General features: G+C 52.1%; 1 protein-coding gene and 1 long non-coding RNA gene across 2 annotated transcripts; one reads left to right on the forward strand and one right to left on the reverse strand.

Moving 5' to 3' along the window:
• The first annotated feature begins 1,439 nt into the window (after positions 1-1,439).
• Positions 1,440-2,615, forward strand: LOC138099857 (uncharacterized). The gene is made up of 3 exons (XR_011146775.1): positions 1,440-1,520; positions 1,627-1,804; positions 2,438-2,615. It is a non-coding gene; the product is annotated as an uncharacterized lncRNA (long non-coding RNA).
• An 8,886-nt stretch (positions 2,616-11,501) lies between these two features.
• Positions 11,502-21,781, reverse strand: ATCAY (ATCAY kinesin light chain interacting caytaxin). The gene is made up of 12 exons (XM_068997476.1): positions 21,589-21,781; positions 19,892-20,019; positions 15,770-15,834; positions 15,208-15,429; positions 14,753-14,938; positions 14,137-14,239; positions 13,526-13,657; positions 12,959-13,045; positions 12,397-12,495; positions 12,122-12,157; positions 11,956-11,991; positions 11,502-11,583 (listed from the first exon to the last, which is right to left on the reverse strand). The coding sequence occupies exons 2-12, from the start codon at positions 19,966-19,968 to the stop codon at positions 11,502-11,504; spliced, it is 1,125 nt and encodes a 374-aa protein (XP_068853577.1). The 5' UTR covers positions 19,969-20,019; positions 21,589-21,781.
• Positions 21,782-22,289: the final 508 nt, after the last annotated feature.

Below are 22,289 nucleotides of genomic sequence, written 5' to 3' on the forward strand. Positions count from 1 at the left end.
CGTTTTGGGCAGGTCCAGCCAACCCTCAATGTCACATTTTTGGAAGGATTCAGCCAAGCCTCCGAGGGCACCTCCTGGGGGGGTTCAACCCCCCCCCAGGGTCACATTTAGGGGGGTTTAACCTCCCAGTGTCACATTTTGGGGGATTCAACCCCCCCCAGGGTCACATTTAGGGGGGTTTAACCTCCCAGTGTCACATTTTGGGGGATTCAACCCCCCCAGTGTCACATTTTGGGGGGTTCAACCCCCCCAGTGTCACATTTTAGGGGGATTTAACCCCCCCAGTGTCACATTTTAGGGGGATTTAACCCCACAGTTTCACATTTTGGGGAGTTCAATCCCCCAGTGTCATATTTTAGGGGGGTTTAACCCCCCCAGTGTCACATTTTGGGGATTCAACCCCCCCAGTGTCACATTTTAGGGGGATTTAACCCCACAGTTTCACATTTTGGGGAGTTCAATCCCCCAGTGTCATATTTTAGGGGGGTTTAACCCCCCCAGTGTCACATTTTGGGGGTTCAACCCCCCCAGTGTCACATTTTAGGGGGATTTAACCCCACAGTTTCACATTTTGGGGAGTTCAATCCCCCAGTGTCATATTTTAGGGGGGTTTAACCCCCCCAGTGTCACATTTTGGGGGTTCAACCCCTCCAGTGTCACATTTTATGGGGGTTTAACCCCCCCAGTGTCAAATTTCGGGGGGTTCAACCCTCCAGTGTCACATTTTGGAGGATTCAGCCCCCCAATGTCACATTTTGGCGGGGTTCAACCCCTCCGATGTCACATTTTTGGGGGGGTTTCAACCCCCCACTGTCACAATTTAGGGGGGGTTTCAGCCCACCCTTCAGTGTCCCATTTTTGGGGTTCCACCCCTCCAATGTCACGCTTTCAGCAGGGTTTCAACCCCCCAGTGTCACATTTTAGGAGGGTTTCAGCCGATCCTCAGGTATCACAATTAGGGGGGGTTCAGCCAACCCTCCAATTCACATTTTGGGGGCTTTCAACCCTCCAATGTCACATTTTGGGGACAATTTTTATCCCTACAGGGTCGCATTTTCAGGGAGTTTCATCCCACCCTTCCATGTCATATTTTAGGGGGGGCTCCATCACCCCAATGTCACATTTTGGGGGGGGCTTCAACCCTCTGGTGTCACATTTTGGGGGTTCATCCCAGCCCCGTGTCCCGTTTTGGGGGCTCAGCCCACCCCCATGTCACACTCTGGCCCTGCACCTGTCCCTCTCCCTCGCTGGCCCCGTGCGCTGCCGTCGCTGTCGTGGCCAAAAATAACTTTTTGGCCAGCTCTGCCTTTGCCTAAATTAGTCATGGGGTAGGTGGAAATGTCACCCCCTTCCAGCATCCCCTTGGGAGCCCGGGAAGCCGCAGAGGTGTGCGGGATATAATTAAGTCGGGGTTTTTTTTCCTTGCTGTCTCCCCTCCTTTATTCCCCAGTTCCCCTCTGATTATTTGAAACTCATCCAGGAGTATCACGGGAAGGAATTTTGCTCTAAACTTCTGCTAGGTGGAAAAAAAAAAGAAAAAAAAAAAAAAAGAAAAAAAAAGAAAAAAAAAAAAAGGTGTGTGGGGGAATTAAGTTTAATTTTGTCTTTTTTTTCGTCTCCTTTCAGTCGAGCGTTTCAGAGAAGGGAATGTGGAGTGAATCTTCCCGGAATGTCTCCCTTTGGCTCTTTCCAAGGAATTGTTTGAACAGTTTATTTTTGTGAATAGACACAAATTCCTAACCTGTTCTCTCTCCAGAGAGCCTCCTCCTCCCCAGTTAACTCCTGTAAAATAAGGCTTTTTAAGGTAAGTTAACTCTACACCTTGTGGAACCTGTGCTTTAATTCGAATTATTCCAGATTGGGGTTCTCTGACGGGTACCAGGCTTTTCAACAATATTTTTTGAAGTCTGTAATACGCATTTTTAAATAATATCTTGTCTAAACAGAGCTTAAATCACCCAAACCACTGCGTGCCTTGTTCTTCCTTTTTCTAGAACCACCCCGTGGCAGGATTAAAAGGTCACTGTTAAAAGCATTAAAGGCTCCTTTTCCTATGGTGGGTTGTAAAGTGATGGTAAAAAACTCAGTAACACCAATATTTGGGTATTTGGGGTCCTGTTTGACATTTTGCCTTGAGGTCTGCAGCTTTCACAGTGTAGGATCCAAATATCCAGGATTCCAAGGGAAGTTTCTGAAGGAGTATTTATTTATTTATTTGTTTGTTCAGATATTTCCTAAGTAGTCCAATATAGGATCCTCCAGACCATTTGGGATCTGGCATCTCCTTCACCCCATTTTATCCCATGGCATCATCCCACTCCTTATTCATATCCCCACTGTTTTCTGGATAATTTTCCTCAAATTCTGTTTGACATCATTAACTTTTATTCAGACCCACTCGTGAGCTGTGTTTAACTTGATTTTTTTTCTGTTTCAGGCCTGAAGAAGGGGTTTGTGGCCTCAAACCTCCTTTGTCTCACCCCAGCTGTGTCCGTTGAGCTAAAAAAAAACCAAAAACAAATGTTATTTTTCTCTGCAAAACTGTTTTCTGCTCCTCAACCACCAGGCCAAGGCCCAGGGCTTTGGTAAAATGAGCTGCTCGTGAATAAACATGAACTGCAAATTAGGAAAATTTTAACTGTCAGAGGTCAGGATTCTGGAGGTCTTGCAGGGAAGATGTTGAAGGCAGGAAAAGAAACTGGGTTTAAGGTAGAAGCCAGTGAATTTATGGATGGGAATACAGCAATTGAGCTCTTCCAGTCTTAGTTCCACTGTTCCCACTGTCATTATTATTTAGGGTGAATATGAAAAGATCATTTGGCTGTTCCTGGAGGCACCACTTGCAGTTACACTTTCACCATCAATGCCAGGGTAAAATGATAATTCCAGAGAAATCTGGAGCTTGGATTCTTGAGTCTGAGCAAACTCAGGGAAGCTGGATTCCCAGCCCCTGCCTGGCATTTGCAGGGGGGAGTTCCCACATCACCCCCTCAGCTGATTAAGGTAAAAAAAATTGATAAATTGGCCTCAAATTAACTCCTACTCAATTTTTTTAATGCCTTTTATTGCTTTTCTCTCCCATCCCTGAACTAGGAAGTTGTCTGGGTTAAGAAATCCAACTCCAGGGATTATTTTACCACATTTGACCTTACGTGAAGGGAAAAAGAAACCAGGAGGCTCCAAAGCTGTGTCAGAGTTACGAGGGGACGCCGACCCCAGCCACCTCTGCTCCAGTTCTCTTTGCACTGCAGACCTGCTAATCCAAATATTTTTGGAACATGCCATCCCAGTGAGGGAAATTTGTATTCTGCCCAGTTGGATTTGCCTGCAGGGACGTGGCTCAGGGATACAGGTGGGGTTTCCACCCTTGGGAAAAATGAGGATGTGGCTTAAGCTGTATCAAAAGAAACGGTGGGGTTTTAGTATTGAAAGCAGACAATAATTGTGGTGGGAGCAGCAGGGGTTGTTTGGGATCAGGGAACCCGGAGCAATGTCCCACTATCTCCATAAGGAATGTCAACACTTCTGTTTCTTCTGGAAACGGGAGGGTTGAAGGACACGGGGCCCGTTTGTTGTTGCTGTTGGGGTTTTTTTAAGCTCACAGCTGCAAACCCTATTCCTGCCAGTGGAAAAGCTCATTTCTCCTCAGTGTAAAAGCTCCTTTTCCTCAGTATAAAATCTCATTTTTAAACCTTTTTCTCCCAGCCCCTCAGTTCTCCTCTGGCTGTTCCTTTTCCCCAGTTCAGTTTTAGGCTCCCTGGGGTGCTTTTTCTCTCTCCCCTGTTCCTGCTCATGCACCAACCATCCTGGGAGCTGGAATTCACCCACATAGCTCAAATTCCCAGATTCCTGCCTGGCCTCCGAGCTGCTGTTCCTTTGGATGTGGCAAGTGCCTGCCTGTATTTGGAGATCACATTCCAGCTGTCTCCTTCCTTCCCAGCAAAACCCACCTCGGCCCAACAACAACTGACAGCAGTGGTGACACAAACACTTCCCAGCTCCAGCAAACTTCACTCAACCCATAAAAATATGAGTTATGCAAATGCCAAATGTTCAGAAAGGCTTTTTTTAGCCCCGTTTCTGGGTGAGCTACGTGTTGGTCATCTGAAACTTCCTTTTTTTGGGGCTTGTTTATGCCAGAGATACGTTATCTGCCTGACACTTTACTCATACAAATGCCATTCACCAGCGAGCCTGAATCAAAGACAAGCAATGTTCCCTCTCTAAACGTTATTTTTAGAATACTAATGTTTACTAAAAGTTCATATTAATGTTCTTTGTTCAAACTTAGCTAAATTTAGCAGGAGGCAGTTTAATATTCATGGAGCCACCGGGGCATTATTCCCCTGGGATTGTTTAGGTGCTGGGTGCCCGGTGACCTTTCTGCTGCAGAATATGACTCATTTCTTCTGCAGCTTTAATTCAGAATTTTAATCCTTCACTAATCATAAGACATTGTTTATGGGATGAGCAAGGTTATGCCAAGGTTCCTCCTGCCTGGAGGGGACATCAGAGGCAAGGAATGGGAGTCATTTTCACTTGGGAATGTTGAAATTTGGGGTTATTTATTCTTTCCAGAATTCTGGGGGAGTTGGGTGGCTCAGAGTCCTTCTCCAAGGCTGTGGATCTTCCCGAAGCCTCCCTGTTTGAAGGAGAGCAGGGGAACAGAGGCGTCAGGAGAGCAGAATTTGCTGTAAACCTCAGTGACTGCAGCAGCTCAGAGTGAGCAAAACGAGGGCAGTGGAATAGCAAAGTTAATTAGTGTGAGGTTTAACTGGCTGGCACCTCATCCTGGTGGCTCCCAGCCAGGACCTGCCACCGTCAGGGTGACATTCCCTGCCACGGCTGCTGCCAGTGACAAGGTCCCGTGGGAGAGGTCACATGGAGAGTTTGGACAAGGCAGGGTTGAGGAGCAGCTGTGCCCTCAAGGAAGAGACAGATGAGGAAAAATAACCAGTGTAGCACTGCTTTGGGAAGTGGGATTGGCCTGGAAAACTGCCCTGGAGGGAAGGAAGGACCTCACCGAGATGGGACAGGGCCCAGGGAGCAGCTGGAGCTGTGTCAGGGGAATTTGGGATGGAGAGCAGGGAAAGGTTCTTCCCCCAGAGGGTGCTGGGCACTGCCCAGGCTCCTCAGGGAATGAATGGGCACATTCCCAACCCTGCCAGAGCTCCAGGAGTGTTTGGACCCCGCTCTGGGACAGGGTGGGGTTGTTGGGGAGCTTTGGATGGCGGTGGATTCCTAAACAAAAGGTGGAGACAAGAGAAAGCCTCCAACATCCCCAGAACTGAACCCGAGGTGCCGAGGTCAGGGATCCAAGTGTGTGCTGGAAAAGGAATGAATGTTCCAGCCCTTTCCCTCTTTCCCACTCACATCATCACTTTTTTGTTTTCCTCCCCTTGGCTGTGATTCATTAAATGAATCCTGAAAGATGTGAGTGGTGTAAAACTGGGTATTTACTGATTTATCCCCCTTCAGTGCAGACAAGAGGCCTCACCACAGAGTGACAGCCCCAGGCAGGTGAAATCATCTCTAAAATCGACTCCTCCATCCAGAGGGAAACTAAACTGATTTATCCCTTTCCAGGTGGATAAAACGAGGCGGGATGAACCTCACCCCTCATGTGGGGGTTGATCACTCAGGAGAAATCCTCGTCTTAATCTGGGAATCTCGATTTGTGTCTGTGAGGCACCGAGATCAGCCAGGATGGGAAACCCCTCGGAATATTCTGTGCTGGAATTAGCTTTTCCTGGAGCTTTCTCCATTCAAGAGCCGCAGTCACTGTCAGGGAAGAACAGCCTGTGGGAGGAGAGATTCCCACTCGATGGCAGCTCAGCTCACAGCTCGTGTGACACAGGAGATTCCAGCACTGGGGAGGTGGCAGTGCTGCCTTTTCGCTCAGGCTGCACGAGTTAGATCCAACTGGGAAAGGATTTTGCTGTTCTGCAGCCAAACCCAGGCTTTAGTTTAAAAAAATATTCCACACAGGGAAGAATTCCTTCCCAATATCCCACCCGACCCTGCCCTCTGGGAAGCCATTCCCCGTGTTCGTCCCTCCAGCCCTTGGCCCAAGTCCCTCTCCAGATCTCCCGGAGCCCCTTCAGGCACTGGAAAGCCACAATTTGGTCACCCCAAAGCTCCCACGTGGTTGTTGACCCCGTGAATTGAATATTTGAGCTACAAAATTGCAACCCCTACAAACTTTTATATAGAAATTAAACAAAAAAGCGGAGGATGAGCAGAAAAAAATGTTATTGATCCTGATAAGATTTGGTTTTTTGGGACAAAATAAAATCAGAGCAAAAAAATCTGCTTCATACAGAGAGCACAGGTGCAGCCCTAACTGAAAATTAATTTCAATTAATATGGATTTCCTGAAAGAATTCACAGCATGAATACATCAGTGCTTGTTAGAGGATTAGGCTTGTATATCTTCATATTCTAACTCATTAATTATGTTAATGACTTATCGAAACCCACTCAAATTAGACATCTCAGGCATCTTCCTGTAAATACTTGTTATTTTTAATATTAAAAATAATACTAAATATTATTAATATTAAAAATTTTAAAGGGTTTATTGGGGCTTGGGGTTTTGTTTCTGTTTAAGTGGTTTTGGTTTGGGTTTTTTTCTATTCCCAATCAGGTTATTAATTGGATTATAAAAATATGTTAAAAAAACCATGAGATTAAACAACTTGAGACAAGCAGGGTTCTGTACAGGTTGATAGAAGCTCAAGGATAGGAATTTTTCCACAGCTCTTTCCTAAAGCTGAGGGAAACTGGGAAAGAATCCTCCAGAACAGGAGTTATTTTCATAAAACCACTTGGAGATGAGAATTTTGCAGTGTCAGAATTTCCAGGGAGGCCCTTGAACGCCTTCCTTCAAGGCAACAACATCCAAACAAAAAATTTTCCTCATATTTTCCACATGGAGCCAAAGCCAAAATAAAACCTACTGACAGAAGGAAGGGGATGCGGGTTGGCTGAAGGATTAGTCTCATTTTAATTGAATATCCACAGATTTTATGGAATAATACAAAGCAAAACTCGGGATACAGATGAACAGTCCGCTAGCACAAACCACCTAATTACAACCACGTCAGGAAATGACATTTCACACGTTTGTACAGCTGGGGTGGGGGTGAAAGGAAAAAAAAAAAAAAATAACCAAACCCTGGGGTTGGGGTTTATTGTCATGGTGAGTCCTCAACTCCGCTTGGCCGAGACATGCTGCTCTTCTGGCTGCCAGGAAGGAAGGAAATACAAAAGAGAAAAATGTGCTTTTTGTGTTTAGAGCCAGTTTTTGTCCCTTTCACCTGCTGCCAGGCCAGTCCCAGCCCACTGCCACCAGCCCATCCCTGACTCCCGGGTGTTTGAATCCCCAGACCTCTCAAATGGAGGATTTGTCGCTGTTAAAACCTTTTCTGCACGTCTGTGGGGAAAAAAAGAGATGGAAAAATTGCCACGAGGGAAGCTCTAGATATCCACTCACATTTACACAGCACTGTACAGAAAAAAAATGGGATTAATTATTCCACTGGAATCTACAGCAGCATCCCAGGTTTGGTTCCTGTGCCTTCCTTGTGAGTCAGAATAAAAATTACTGGACAGTCCCAAATCTGGATGATTCTGTGTGGAAAAACCAGAAAAAGCTGGAGCTGTCTGGAGCTGAGGAGGGCCTGGGATAAATCCTCAAAGAGAGGGGAAGGAAATTCCTACTCTGGAATCAACTGTACAGGAAGAGATTGGATTTTCCAGGCTGATGTGAATTGAAGTCCGGCCATTAAACACACAATGAGTAAAACCACCAGGATTTCTCTGAAGATGGGAGTAAAAGAACTTTTTCCACAGCTAAAATGTGACTTCCCAGGGATTCACCGGGAAGAAAAAATCCCAGGAAAGGTCAAACCAGAGCAGAAACTGCTCAGTGCAATACAGAGAATTCATAAACCAAAACCTTGGCCCTCCAGGGATGGTTTTCCAAGGCAGAACCAGGGCCTGGTGCACGTTTGGGACACTGAGCAGTGCAGCAGTATTGCTAAAGGGATGAAGTTTATTTCATTCTATTCTTTAGACATATTTATATATTTATATATACTGGTCAGAGTTCTACTGTAAATGCACTTTTACCAGCAACAGTGCAGGTTTCTCCCCATCCAACTGAGATTTGTCACTCCACCTTTGGGACATTTTTTGGTGTTTCTGTCCAGGAATTTGTAGCTTTTTGTTTTGCAGTCAATGCCTAAAACCACTGGTTGAAATAAGTTAATGAGAATTAATTTTTTTTTTCTTTGCTGCTATAAAATGCACTTTTGACACTTATCATTTCTCCTCGATGGGGCTGCAGGTTCTCCTCTGCGTTGAAAAGACATAAAAACATTATCCAGGCATCCATCCATCCATCCATCCATCCATCCATCCATCCATCCAGGAACATAAACTTTATACACTCATAAAACTCTGTGAAAAATTAAAATCTCGTGCACACCACTTGGAGTGCTCCATCAGAAAGTGCACTTTTTGAAACAAACAAAAAAAAATAATAATGATTGGTTCCAAGAAGTTAAAAATTGACTTTCGTGTGGAAACAACTGCCCGCCTTCTTCTCGTGAAGGGAAATTGGGGATCTGTCCTTTTCCCAGCTGAAATTCCCTTGCTCTGAAGGAATTACTTGGAAAAATGTGAAGTTTCATTGTCAGATCTGTTCATTCTGGTTTGTTTTTTTTTTTTTTTTTTTTTTTTTTGTTTTTTTTTTCTGGAAATGCAGACAGAATGTTTCTGGAAAGGAATGAAACAACCAAAAAGCACATTCTGGTGTGGAGACTGCTGAGGGCCCAGAGCCCCCACGAGAAAGGTGATTGGGATTCCTTATCCCCCACATCCGTGTTTTCCATGACAGCAGTATTTTCCATGAGGTTGTGAACGTTTTCTGATGCACAAAAGCTTTCTGGAGTTGGATTTTTGACCCATCATTCCATGTTTTATCCACTTTATTCGTTATAGAATTGCAAATTCCCTTGCAGTGCCCAGCTTGGGTCACGTTCTCAGTGGAAAGCTGATGATTTTTCTCTAAATCCATAAAAACGATCTCCAAAGGAAAAAAAAGGAACATCTACTTTCAGTATTCTCAGAGAATTCACAGACTGTGGGACCACGAGGAGCTCTGTGATTGTTTATAGGCAGAACTAAAATTGATTTAATCAGCAAAGTCCTTCCTTCACCTCTGTGGGCTGCTCAGTCCCTCTGGCAGCCCGAGTGTGAGGGATCCCCGGCTCTGCACTGGAAATTTGGGAATTCCTGGCTGCTGCTTCTGTCTCCAGACACAAAGCTGGGAGCTCAGGGTGGCGGGGAGGTGTCACCTGGAACAAATCTGATCTCCAGAAACACCTGGAGGGGCTGCTCTTCCCCTGCAGCACAGAATTCCTTGTAGAATCCCAGGATTGGGTTGGAAGGACCTTAAATCCCATCCAGTGCCACCCCTGCCATGGGCAGGGAGCTTCTGCTGTCCCAGGCTGCTCCAAGCCCCGTCCAACCTGGCCTTGGAATATTTTGTCAATAACTGGTTTATGATGAGCTTGTTTGGTGCTTTGTTTTTGACGTGCCAGTGAGGTGAAAAGTGGAATTTTTTTCCATCTTCCACCTCTGGGTTGGTGCTGTGGGTGCAGTGCTCTGCTTTCCATGCAAAGGTGCGGGCAGGAAATCCATCCATGGCTGCAGTGTGTGAGGAGAACGCCTCAGATGAGGATGAAGGTTAAAAAGTACATTTGGTGCTTCCTTGGAGCATCTGGGGAAAGAAGGATCTCATCCAGAGTGGTTTTATTCACTGAAAGGAAGGAAAAAGCAGCTTTGTGTGTCCAGAGGAGCCACCCCCACCTTCAGGAAAAATCCTGCTTTGCCAGAATTCTCCTTGAAGGGGTGACATAGGCAGGGAATTCTTCATCTGCAGGTTGAGGGGCTTTACCTGGTTGTGGAATCCTGGAATGGTTTGGAGGGACCTTAAAGCCCACCCAGTGCCCCCCCTGCCATGGCAGGGACACCTCCCACTGTCCCAGGCTGCTCCAAGCCCCAATGTCCAGCCTGGCCTTGGGCACTGCCAGGGGCAGCCACAGCTTCTCTGGGCACCCTGAGGCCTTGCAAGCTGGCTCTGGTGAAATCAGGATTTTCCAAAGAATTTTGGCCAGACAGCTGTTCCTGGATTTCTTTCTTCCCCTCCTTTGCTCACAGAATCCTCACGAGTCCGAAATCCGAATTCCAGGAGTCAGTGTCACACCTGCATCTCTCAGCTCCAGAACCCAGCCCTGCAGTCTCCATGGGGATATTCCAGGCAGGAATGCTGATGGATGAGGCCCTTGTGAGGGAAACTTCCAACACTTTAGCAGCTCGTAGGAGGTATCAGCAGTGAGTGATTGTCCAGTGTCGTGACATCGAGACGAAGACAAGGCGTGGAAAACTTCCCTGTCCGTAAGGCTCCTTCTAAACCCAGCCCCTCTGGTGTGTGTGCGTGGAGGAGAAGGTTCTGTGGAGGCTGCCATTCCACGTGGGACTCCTTCAGAGTGCCTCACACACCGGGATGGGACAAATCAGGAACAAACCACGGGATTTCCTCAGGGGAACGAGTTAACGAGGAGCCGGCGACGACGGAAGCGAGGCGGCCGCGGCTGCAGCGGTGCCGAGGCCGTGGGCACTTGGTACCTCCAGGAAGAAACACACACTGGCTGTAAAAAGGAGGGAAAGGCTCTTTCTGTTGCCTGTAGTCGTTACTCCCTGGGGTGGCAGCTTCTGGGATGTCCTGGAGGAACCTGGGGGAGCAGCTCAAAGCAAAAGGGCTCCGCGCTGGCCAGCAGCGAGTGAAGGGTTTATAATTTAAACCAAAAAATAAATTCTCTGTCTGGGCTGGGGATTCACGGACTGGAGGATGCTCTTGACTTACTACGAGGATACACAGTGAGTATTTGCGCTGTGCCAATGCTCTCTCCACAGACCATTCCCAGAACACGCCGGAACCCGTCCTGAAAAGTGCTGTTCTTGCTTCGTTTCATGGGGCTTTTTTGTTTCTTTGCTCATCATTCTTTTTTTTAAAAGGAAAATGTTTCCCAGAAGGTTGAAGGACTTTGCATCTTGGAGACAGAGGAGGCAGGCTCCGGGATTTGCAGGACTTGGAATAAGGTGGTGGCAAGGTCTTGTACCCAAAGGTCGTTGAGGTGGGTGACTGCCAGGCTGCTCGTTCTCCTACTCCGGTCATCCAAGCTGCTTCCACTCAGGACATGCTGGGCAGGAACAGAGACACAGCAGTGATTTTCAGGAAGCCAAAAATGCCATTATTGCCACTAGATCAACAAAAAGATGAGTGAATTTGGGTGAAATCTTTCACAGAATTGTGCTGGGGACACAGACAGTGCCAGTCATGGCTTTCATGGGCTGAGGGGACAATGCCTGCTGGGTGACACCGGGCTGGGGGATCCTGGGCCTAACCCAGGCTTGGCTTTCCTGTTCATGGATCATGAACGCCGTGGAATCTGTGACAGACACACAAAGAGCTCAAACCTGGTTTCCTGATCCTCTGCTGGGGGCACAGGCCTGCTGCGAAGAGAAGCGGCACAAAATAAGGGAATCTCCACCGCAAACCAATCCCCCCTCCTGCCCTGAGCTCCTGTTTATTTCTTGGAACAATCCAGCCTCAGCCAGTGGATCTTTCCCTGCTGCCCCTCAGAGTCAGACAGAATAAGAGGAGAGGCTGTATCACTCTGATCAGGGCCAAAACCAGGCCAGATTATGCTGGTGGAGGATTTTGTTTTCCAAACCCCTACAGAATTTTCCTATTCTACAGTTCCGGCCTTTACCAGCTCCGGAACACTCTGGGAATGTCCTGTTGGATCCCAGGGGTGCTACCAAGCCATGGGGTTGTTCTCATTCCCAAAGACTGTCCAAAGGAAGGATAAATAAAAGAGTTACCTTTCCCTCTCAGCCATGTCTTGTTTCTCCTCTGCCCTGTAAACACAAATCCGGTTGGAAATCCATCCCCCAGTGGGAAGGGGGGAAACTCCAGTGCCTTCCTGGGGTCATGGGCTGGCCTTGGAGAGGCCACTCTCCATCCCATCCCTCCCCAAATTAATCTTACCTTTCTTTTCTAGCCTTGATCCTCTCTTCTTCATATCTGCAACAGAGAGGAAACGTTTTTGAGTGCTGCTCTTCGCTTTGAGTCACATTTAGTGTTTGCTCTGAGGGGGACAGAAGCTCCAAGGTGCCGCAGTCTGAGGCTCTTCCTTGGATAAAACCAGGCTTGCCCCAGGCTCTGCCTTCCCGGTGCATGGATTTTGACTCAGCACCTGGCAGGATGTCCGTGCTGCCCCTCCCCAGAGCCACCCTGTGCCCCAGGGTGCCGCTGACACTCACTGGAGGACGCAGTCTGGGATCTGCACGTGCTCCATGGGGATGAGTTGCTCCAGTTCCTCCAGGCTGTGGACGTACTGGATCTTATTGATAAACTTCACACTGGCAGAGAGAGAGAGAGAGAGAGGGAAGCAGGTCCTAAAAACACCTCTGGAGGTGTCACTGGAAGCATCAGAGAGATGCAGCACAAATGGCAGCTTCACCTTGGTCACCCCCAGTTAAGGGTGAGCTTAAAATCTGATTTGTGAGATTAAACCCCAGGGAGCAGCTGGAGCTGTGCCAGAGGATTTGGGATGGATCTCAGGGAAAGGCTCTTCCCCCAGAGGGTGCTGGGCACTGCGAGGCTCCCCAGGGAATGGGCACATTCCCAACCCTGCCAGAGCTCCAGGAGTGTTTGGACAGCGCTCCCAGGGATGCCCAGGGTGGGGTTGTTGGGGTGTCTGTGCACAGCCTGGGGCTGGACTGGATGATCCCTGTGGATCCCTTCCAGCTCAGGATATTCCAGGACTCGGTGATTCCAAACTTCCACTCCAAAGCCCGCTGAGTTTGGGGCCATTCTGCTCACCTGATGAAGGGTCTGGATATGGCCAGCACGGTCCGGATGAACCACGACGGGTGCACAATGATCAGGGCCTTGAGGTTCTTCCGCAGCCTGGGGAGAAGTCAAGGGACAGAGCGTCACATTCCCAGGACATTTCCCAAACTCCCCTGTCCTGTGCTGGGCTCTAGCAGGTGTTTTGGTGCTGCCCACCCTCTGGTGTGCCCACACAAAATCCCTCAGGAAGCTCATCCAGGCTCAGCAGGCTGTGGGAGCGCTGCTCTGCTTGGGTCTCTGGAAATGTCTTTATAAACCAATTGCTGACAAAATATTCCAAGGCCAGGTCAGACGGGGCTTGGAGCAACCTGGGATAGTGGAAGGTGTCCCTGCCCATGGCAGGGGGGTGGAATGAGAGGATTTTTGAGGTTCCTCCCAACCCAAACCAATCTGGCACCTGCTCGGTCTAAGGAATGTGGGACTGGGGCAGACTCATTCCTGTTGAAGAACAGGAGTTGTGCATCTGATTTTCCTTTGAATTCTAGGATGGGAAAAGGCCTGGGAAGGATGAAGAGGCCCCACCACCAGCATTCTCACCTTCTGTCAATCATCTGGTAGCATTTCTTCAGCCAGCCCAGGCCTGGCATCCTCCTGCGGGGCGTGGCCCCATTCAGGTACACAATCATGTAGTCCTCGGCCACCAGCAGCTCCAGGCTGCTGATCACATACCTGGTGGGGGGTGACCAAAAGGGACCAAAATGAGACTCAAAAAACATCCTTTAGATTTCTTAAGTGCCTGTGTGTCACCCTGAAACACCTCCAGCCCCTTTCTTTGCAGGTCTCGGAAGAGGTTTGGTCTCCTGGGGTGTCCCTCAGGGATCACCAGCTCCGATGGACACCCCAGCTCCATTCCCTGCCTGGCAGCAGCACCTCCCAGCTGGGGAGTGTCCCAGCCCCGCTCCAGCCTGGATGTGAGTCCATCCCTGGCATAATTAACCGGAATGTTTGAATGGTTGGGCTTGTTGGGCTCGGAGCTGGGGCCAGTGTCCCACCAGTGACACTCGCTCCAGTCTGCAGCTGCACGCTGGCAGTGCTGGGCTTGGATCCAGACCATTCCCAGCTGAGATTCCCGGTGCCATGAACACAGGGAAACTGTTGTAGCGTTTCCCTCATGCTCCTGTCCCTCCCAGAGCTCTCAGGGCACTCACAGGAAGAGGTTCTCCATGATGTAGTGATAATCAGCCAGGTTGCTGTCCGGGAGGTAGCAGGCAGCAAAGACGATGATGGCATTGAGACCTTCTCCGTAGTACCCTGCCAAAGAAACACAGGTGATGCTTTCCAGCGAAAGGTGTCAGATCTGAGGGGAAAACAGCAGCAAAATTTGGCCCTGGGCTGGTTTTTGTGTCTCTGCTCAGCTCCAGGTGAGCGTTTGGGCCCCTTCAGACCTGTTTCATGATGAGATTTCCCCCTGGTTTTGGCTATAATGCAGATTTGGGGTTGAGGGAAGGAGTTTGGGGGTTTCAAAGCTGGGTTGCTCCTTGGTTTTGCTTGGATTTTGGAAATAGCTCTGACTGTGGATGCGTGGGCCCTGGAGCAGCTCAGGGGCTGGTGTAGTCCCTCCAGATGTCAATTCAAACCTCACTACAATCACTAAATACTTTGAGCACTTCTGTGCTTCTCTGCCACGCAGAGGTACCAAACAAACTGGTTTTTTCCCCCTAAACAGATTTTTCCCCTAAACACCGCCCTTGGCACCCCCTCCAGCCTGACACAGAGGGACCCAAAGCAGTGCAGGGAGCCGGGCTGTGGCCTCCCCACGCTCACCTCCGTGTGTCACCACCCTCATGTAGGGTTTGATCATCTGGAGGTCGATCCGGTGCTCCTGCTCGCCGATGATGACGGTTCTCCAGAGCCGGCCGTTGGTGGCACTGCCATCCTCTGTCCCCCCGTCCCCAAACAGGTCTGCGCTGTCCCCGGGCATGTTCTTGGCTGTGGCCACGGGGGTGTCATCTGGGAAAGGGACAAAGAGTTCTGCCTTGAAGGGAATGTGGGAAGAGCTTTGGTAACCCCGGGGATGATGCTCGGACCGCGTTTCACCTCCAGCCTTGATCTGTGTAAATTTATGGGTTTTAGTCTTGCTCCGTTGCCCAAATATGATAGAAATAACCTCAAAATCTCCCTCTGCTTATCAATCCTCAGCTGCTGTGTCAAAAATCTTTAAAATGAGGCTAAAAACCACCCCAACCCCTGCAAACGTTTGCCCAGAACCAGCCTTTTACCTTCCCATTCCAGTTCGTTCCCATTCCCCAGGAATTCGAGGGAATCTGTCTCATCAGGAGTTTCGATATCATCCACGTTAATGTCCAGGTCATCTGGTGTGTCCAGGAAGTCGTCAGAGAGGATGGAGCCCTCACTCTGGTCCAGGGAAATGTTGATTTCAGGTGCAACGAGTGTCTTCCGCTTCCGATGTGCCCCGTTAAAATTTAAAGTGTTGGGGGGAGCTGGAGTTAAAAGGAAAACAGCTGACAGGGCATCCTGGGCCTGGGTCCGTAGTGCAAGACATCATCCTGGATATTCCATGATGGAATATGGATATGGAACCCTCAGGGTGGCGGATCAGGGACTGGGAGGCACTGGGATGGACGTGCCCACACTCCTGGGATCCCAGTTTCCTCCCCCAGCTTCATGGGAAAGATGAACAAATCCAAATCCCTGCTGGTTTCCTCTCCCACGTGAGAATTTTTTTTTGTGGAGAATCCAAGGCTTTCTCCCCGCCTGCAAGCTGCCATCCCCTGGGCCTCGGCTTCCTTTGGGCTCTGGGGAAGGCAGGTTGGTACTTACAGGACGTGGTCTCGTCTTCCGTGGGGCTGCCCAGCGACTCCATCCCCGTCTCTTCTGGGAGAGGCCTGCAGGACACGAGGGAAAACCACAGGAGAGAGCAGGGGGTGTTTAGGAGAAAGTCATTCCAAGAGAGTGGAGACAGCAGGGAAAAAGCCCAGCCCCATGTGTGCTCTGCCCTGTCTCTTTTCCCAGAGCTCATCCTGAGGGATTCCAGGATCTGTGCTTCCCCCCTGGAAATCCCCACTAACCTCCGAACTATCCCTGCATTTAGCCAGGGGATGAAAAATCCAGCCAAGGGAACAAATCCTGACCCCAGACGACCTTGGCAGCATTCCCTTTCTCCATATTATCCACATTTCTCCTCTGCAGGAATTCTGAGGGGCAGTGCCAGGCTCTGGGGCTCCTCATTTGGGCACCAGGGAACCCCCTCTGTGCTCGGTGCTCTATCCCCATTCCCTGATGGTGTTCTGGGACGGCCACAATCCCCAGGGAGGGATGCTTTGATCCCAATCCATCACAGCTTTACCCAAAGGCTCTGCCACAACCACCTTTCCTGGGAAGCAGCTGCTCCTTGGTGCTGCCTCTGCTCGAGGGCAGGACCAAACCCCACGTGTGACCTCGAATTGTCACCTCAGCCCCCACTGGGTAACTCCCAGCCCCTGCTGAGGTTTGGAAGGGATTCATTCCATGCTAAAATCCAGGCATCAGCACTCCAACCCCTCTCTTGGAGCCAGAGGCCAGCCCACCACTCCTTTCCTGGGGTTTTGCAGCCTCTCGTGCTCAGCTCCTGCACCCTCCTGGTTCAAATCACGGCCCCTCCAGCTGGAGGCTGGAGGCATCATTGGATTTAAAGATTTTCCTTGCTAAAATCAATCCACAGGGTGTGGCTGTCACCCTTTGGAAGCTGCTGGAGTTGCTCCTGACCCACACTGGGGTGGGTGAAGTGGGAATCTGGCTCTGGACTGCGGCGAGGAACCTTTGCTGTGGCTGAGCCTCACTCTCCACTGCCCACCCTGGGCATTCCCAGATGCTTTTCCCCTTAACTGGAGCTGGGATTCATCTTGTCCCTGGAATTGTCTGGGTTTGACACTTCCTGCCCAAACCCCACCAACTCTACAAGTTCACGTTGTCAAATCTCTGTTTAAGACACCTCCTTCCAGGGAAGAGCTCATTCCTCCAGCTGTGGAATCCTGCTGCTGGGACAGCCCCGGGATGGAACAGGGAGAAATCCGGGACTCTGAAGGATGAGGATGAGGATGGGCCTGTGCGGAGGTCGCTGTCCAGCAGCCTGATGGCCCAGCGACACAGGAAGGGAGGTGACAACGGGGACAGGATCCAGCCCTGCTCCTCTTCCTGCTGCCGTGGCACCGGGGCCACCAGCCAAATTAAAGCCTATAAATATGTAGATCAAGGGATAATCCTCTGCTGCTGGCCGTTGTATATTTATGAGAGCTGAGGGCCTGATCAAAGGCACCCGGATCCCGGGGGCTGCCCGGACACTCCGGAGCAGTCGGAAAAACCCCTCTGTCCCCTCCAGCTCCTGTCCCCAGCGAGGCCTGGCTGTTGTTTACCCGCCCGGAGCCTGGCACGGTTTGGTGACACAGCAGCAAAATGGGGAGTGGAGGGGGGGCAGCTGCTGCCGAGTACGTGCTGCACCCGCAGCTGCTCCCTCATCCCGGGATTCATCTAAGGACAGCATCCACCAGCCAGAGGTGAAGGAAAAGCCTTCCTTACCTTCCCAAAGGCTGCTCCAATCACTGCCTCCCGCGGAAATCCTCCTTCCCGAACGCGCTCAGCCCCGGATGCCAAATACGGAGGGGGGGGGGGGGCAGCACTTTTCCCCAGGGTCGGGGGGCTCCGCTTTGCTCCGTGCCCGTCCCCGCTGCCCCGTGCCAGCCCCTTCCGCGGGGTCCGGGCGGTCCCTGCTCGCAGGGATGGACCGGGCACGCCGGGATGCGGGGAGGGATGCGGGGATGGATGCGGGGATGGATGCAGGGATGCAGGAGTGAGCATGCTCCCGCTCCGCACGCCCGCGCCTCGGCTACGGCATCCCCGCCCCGGGCCGGCCGAGCCGGGCTGGAGATCGGCCCCGGGAGCGGCGGCAGCGCGGACCCGCCCGCTCCGCTCAGCCGGGAGCTGCTCCCGCGGCTCGGCTTCCCAGGGAGGAGAAATGCTGCCAATGTCGCCCCGTGCCCCCAGTGAGTGGCTGGGTTCTGTTTTCCCGGCCCAGATCTCTGTCTAGGATATGGCTTTTCCTTTTTTTTTTTTTTTTTTTTTTTCTCTCTTTCTTTTCGGGGCTAGATTGGCTGATCGCAGCCAGGCAAAAATAGCTCTGCAGCAAATCAGCTGCTGGAGAGCTGCTGTCCCACATGCAGCAGCTTCTGCCCTATTATTCCAGCGCTTCCAGCGGGGGAGCGGCTGGAAAAGGACAATTTATTTATTTTTATTGCGAGTAGAACCCAGCTGGCTTTCCCTCGTTTGCCCGGGGGCTGTCTGGGCTCTGTCTCGCATCATTCCTGATTGAATCCCTCTGGAGGAGGCTGGGGAGCTCGTCCCGAGGGCTCCGGCCTCATCCCGGCCCCGCTCACATCCCTTTCCCTCTTCCTGGCTTTTCATTTCATTTCCAAGGAGTTTTCCCGGGTTTGGTGGTGCCGAGGCCTTTCCAGGAGAAATTTCGCTGGAAGGCTTGGCCGTGGCTGGGGGAAGTTTGCTGCTGGCATGGGCAGTGTGGGACAGAGCTCCCGGGGGACGCTTGGGTTGGTGCCGAGGTGTCCCGGAGCCAGATCAGCCTTATCCCTGATTTTCTAGGGAGCTCTGGGACAACGTTTTCCTTTCTACACCTCGATTTCCTTTCTCTATTCCATGAGCAGCCTGGTCTGCTGGAAGGAGTCCCCACCCTTGGAAGGGAGATGAGCTTTAAGGTCGCTTCCAACCCGAACCATTCCATGATTCCCATCCATCCATCCATCCCTTTCTTTTCCACACTTCCCTCTCCTTTCACTCCATTAAAAACCAGGGGGGAGCCTGAGGCTGGCACAGATCCAGCAGCTCTGCTCTCAGAGGGAAATAAAATCCACCCTGGGAACGCCGGGGCTGGCTGAGCCCCTCGGGAGGCAGCGGGAGGACAAGCGGAGTCCTGTGGGATGCAGCACAGAGGGGCTCACACGGGGACGCAGCTGGAGCTGGGATGAACAGAGCCAGGCTCATCCCAGGGGAACAGGAGCCCCTTTCTCCGTGTCTGGGAATACTGGGGCTCTGTGGGCTGCAGCTGGAGCGGGCTGGGCCAGCCCTGAAAGCCCCCGGGCACCTGCAGCCGCAGCAGGGGCTGGGCCTGGCCGTGCTCCGGGTGCCCAGCGGGATTCGGAGCTGGATCCTGGAATTGTCAGCGTTGGAAGGGACCTGTGGACATCCCCCAGTCCAAGCCCACTGCCCGGGCAGGGCCACCTGGGGCAGGTGACACGGGAATGCGTCCAGGTGGGTTTGGAACGGCTCCGGAGAGGGAGAATCCCCACCCTCCCTGGGCAGCCTGGATGTGGGAACAACGCTGGGAATGGGGCTGGGCGCAGGGAATTCAGAGCACACGGGGCTCACAGGGATGGGCTTTGGCACCTCTGTGCAGCTGATGAAGTGGCTCTGAAGGTGGAAGGTGCCACTTTGGCACCTCCTGTCACCCACACACCTCATTTCTCACAGCTGGCACCCGTTCGGATCCATTGCATCCCAATGGCTCCGCTTCCTGTGGCAAATCCCTGGCACAGCAGCACTGCTCTGTTTGGGAAGACACTGCTTGATTCAGAGGCTGGAAGGAGTCCATAAATCTACAAATCCACTCCCATATGCATGCATCCATCCTCCATCCCTTTATGCATCCCTGTATCCCTCCTACTCTCCCAGTGCTCCACACCCAGCTCTTTTCCCTCCTTCCCATGCTCATGCAGGGCTGCCAAAAGCATCCCCAAATTTTTGAGGCACTCAGAGCAGCTCCAAAAATTCTGAATTCCTGTGGGAGTCCAGACTCCTCTTGCCCCTGGGGCTGTGGGAAGGACCCTCCCACTCCTTGCCCTGATGGTTTCTCACAGGAAAAAATAAAATTCTCCTGGTTTTGTTTTTCGGGGAACACACCTGGGGAAGTCCTCGTCTTGCCATTCTTCCTTCACATCCACGTTTTCCATCCGCAGCGTGGCCTCCGTGGTTCCCATGGCTCTCAGGGAGGGGCTGGAGCCAGCAGATCCCTCCAGGAAGGGCTCAAGCTGGAAAGGGGAGGCAGAGAGGTTGGCATGGAGCATCCCGACCTGGGAGCAGCTACACTCCGTGGAAAAGCAGTGGGAGAGCTGCTTGTGCAGGACAAAGCAGCAAAACTCGGGATTTGGGGGCTACTTGGCACATTTTGGACCAGAAGGAGGAGGTGAGGTTGGCCCTGGGTCAAAGCTGTGGGTCTGTTCGGATCCCAGCTCATCTCCCTGGGGAGCAGCACTGATATCCACAAATCCTGCCCTTCCTGCTTCTCTTCCAAACCCAATCTCCTCAAAAATCCCCCTCTGCCAAGGGGAACGAGATGTGACGGAGAGGGGAGAGCAGGGCCAGCTCCTCCCAGGCTGCCTTGGGACATTCCCAGATCCCACATTTCTGGATTGGATGGGAGTTACTGGCTCTGGTTCTGCAGAGAGAGCCCTGGCACTGCTGCGTGTCCCTGCTCCCATGGGGATGTGGAGGGGGGTGAGGAGGCCTCACAGGGATGTCCCCTGAGGAATCACATCCCCACCTTGCTCCACGTGATCCAAACCAGACTCCAAAAACCTGGAGCAGCTCAGCTGAGGGCAGCCTGGGGGTGTGTTCCCAGTCTGGCCTTTCTCCTGCGCTGGTGGGAACCAGTTCAGCTCCATCAATCCTGGATTTCACCCTCACTGAACCCCAGGGCCCTTAGAACCCCATACATGGGGGGGTTTGCTTCACTGGAAGGTTCCTGCCAGACAGAGAAATTCAAACCTTTGTACCCAATTCCTTGGGCCTGCAGCTCCCAACAAAGCCTGGCCCAGGACTCGGGATCAGTCCTGGCTGCTCAGGGGGTGCAGACACCCCATTCCCAGCTGGATCCCACCCCGAGGGAAGAGGGTCAGGCCCGATCTGCTCTGCAGCATCCTCAGGTGGAATCAGCTCCTGTGTTGGGCCCAGCATCAACCACTGCAGGGTGGGCTGGAATGGTCCCCTGAGCTCAGCCTTCCCACTGGGATTATTCCAGGCACTGGCTGGGTAGGTGGGAACATATTTTTTTAGGATGAGGGGTCTGGGGTGATTCCTGGGGCTGCTCTGTCTGTCCCCAGCACAGGAGATCAGCACTGAGCAGTCTGACCGTGGCTGTGCAGCTCTTCCCAGGCCTTCTCCTGCTTCCTTTGGAGGCTGGGCATGATCTGGAGGAGATAAATCCGGGTGCATTTGCTTTAAAGGGATGAACCTGTGGAGAGGCCCCAGTGAATCCAGCATCCCTCTGTGTTCCAGGCGCTGGGATCAGCAGAGCTGGCTGCCAGCACTGCAGGGCTCCCTCCCTGCTGTCATTCCCACTATTGTCATTCCCGATTGTCCCAGCCCCACCTGGCTCAGCGAGCCCGCGGCCACGTCTGTCTCCGTTCCTGCCTTCCCTGCACCAGACACCTCCAGGCTCTGCAAAATCCCACCTTTCCCCCTCCCTCCCCGCCTCTGGCAGCTGCTCCCTGCCAGCCCCGGAGGCATCATGGAGGGAGGAAGAAAAGGAGAAGACAGCCGAGCAAATCCCGGCTGGATGCTCCCGGCGTCCAGCCTCGCCCGGCCGGGGCCGTACTCACCGCTGCCGGTGCTCAGCGAGGAACAAAGGCGATCCTGCCTCTACCCCAGCTCGGCATTCCTCCTCCCGATGGATTCAGGTGCAGCCCCTGGATCCGCCTGCGGATGGAGGAGCGTGGGGATGCATCTAGGTCGGCCTTCCCCGCAGCAGCCGCTGCTCTGCGATGTGCTCGGGCACAGGGATGGATTGAGGGCAGTTATTTGTGTTCCTCCACGGCCGCCGCTTCCTCGGCCGCCTCCCTCCCTCCCTCCCTCCCTCCCCTCCAAGGTATTTTATTATGATTTTCCGCCCGCAGCTGGCGAAGCCTCCGCTCCCCTAAGTCAGCTAATTCCCTGCTTTTGTGTGAGAGGGCGGCCGTGGGGACGGGGAGGGGGGTCTGGAGGAGGGGAGGGGAGGGGAGAGCAGCCGAGCACCCCCTCCCTGTGCCAGCGCCGCTCCAATTGGCTGCCCGGCTCCAAATCTCTGCCCGCACTCTCGCTCCGGGCGGATGGATGGCGCTGCCAGGGCTGAGCCACCCTCTCCTCGCAGCGCTCAGTGGGAGCCAGGGATGCTCGTCATCCCGCAGGATCGGCTCCCGCAGGAGGGGTGGGAGGGATTTGGGTGCAGAGCATCATTCCCTGAGAAAGCGGAAGGTGGCCGCGGCGTGGGGTGTGGGATTTAATGGTCCGGCTGGCAGGGCTGCTTTGGGGCTGAACCTCGGGT

Source organism: Aphelocoma coerulescens, chromosome 28 (genome assembly GCF_041296385.1).
Source record: "Aphelocoma coerulescens isolate FSJ_1873_10779 chromosome 28, UR_Acoe_1.0, whole genome shotgun sequence".
Lineage (NCBI taxonomy): Eukaryota > Metazoa > Chordata > Aves > Passeriformes > Corvidae > Aphelocoma > Aphelocoma coerulescens.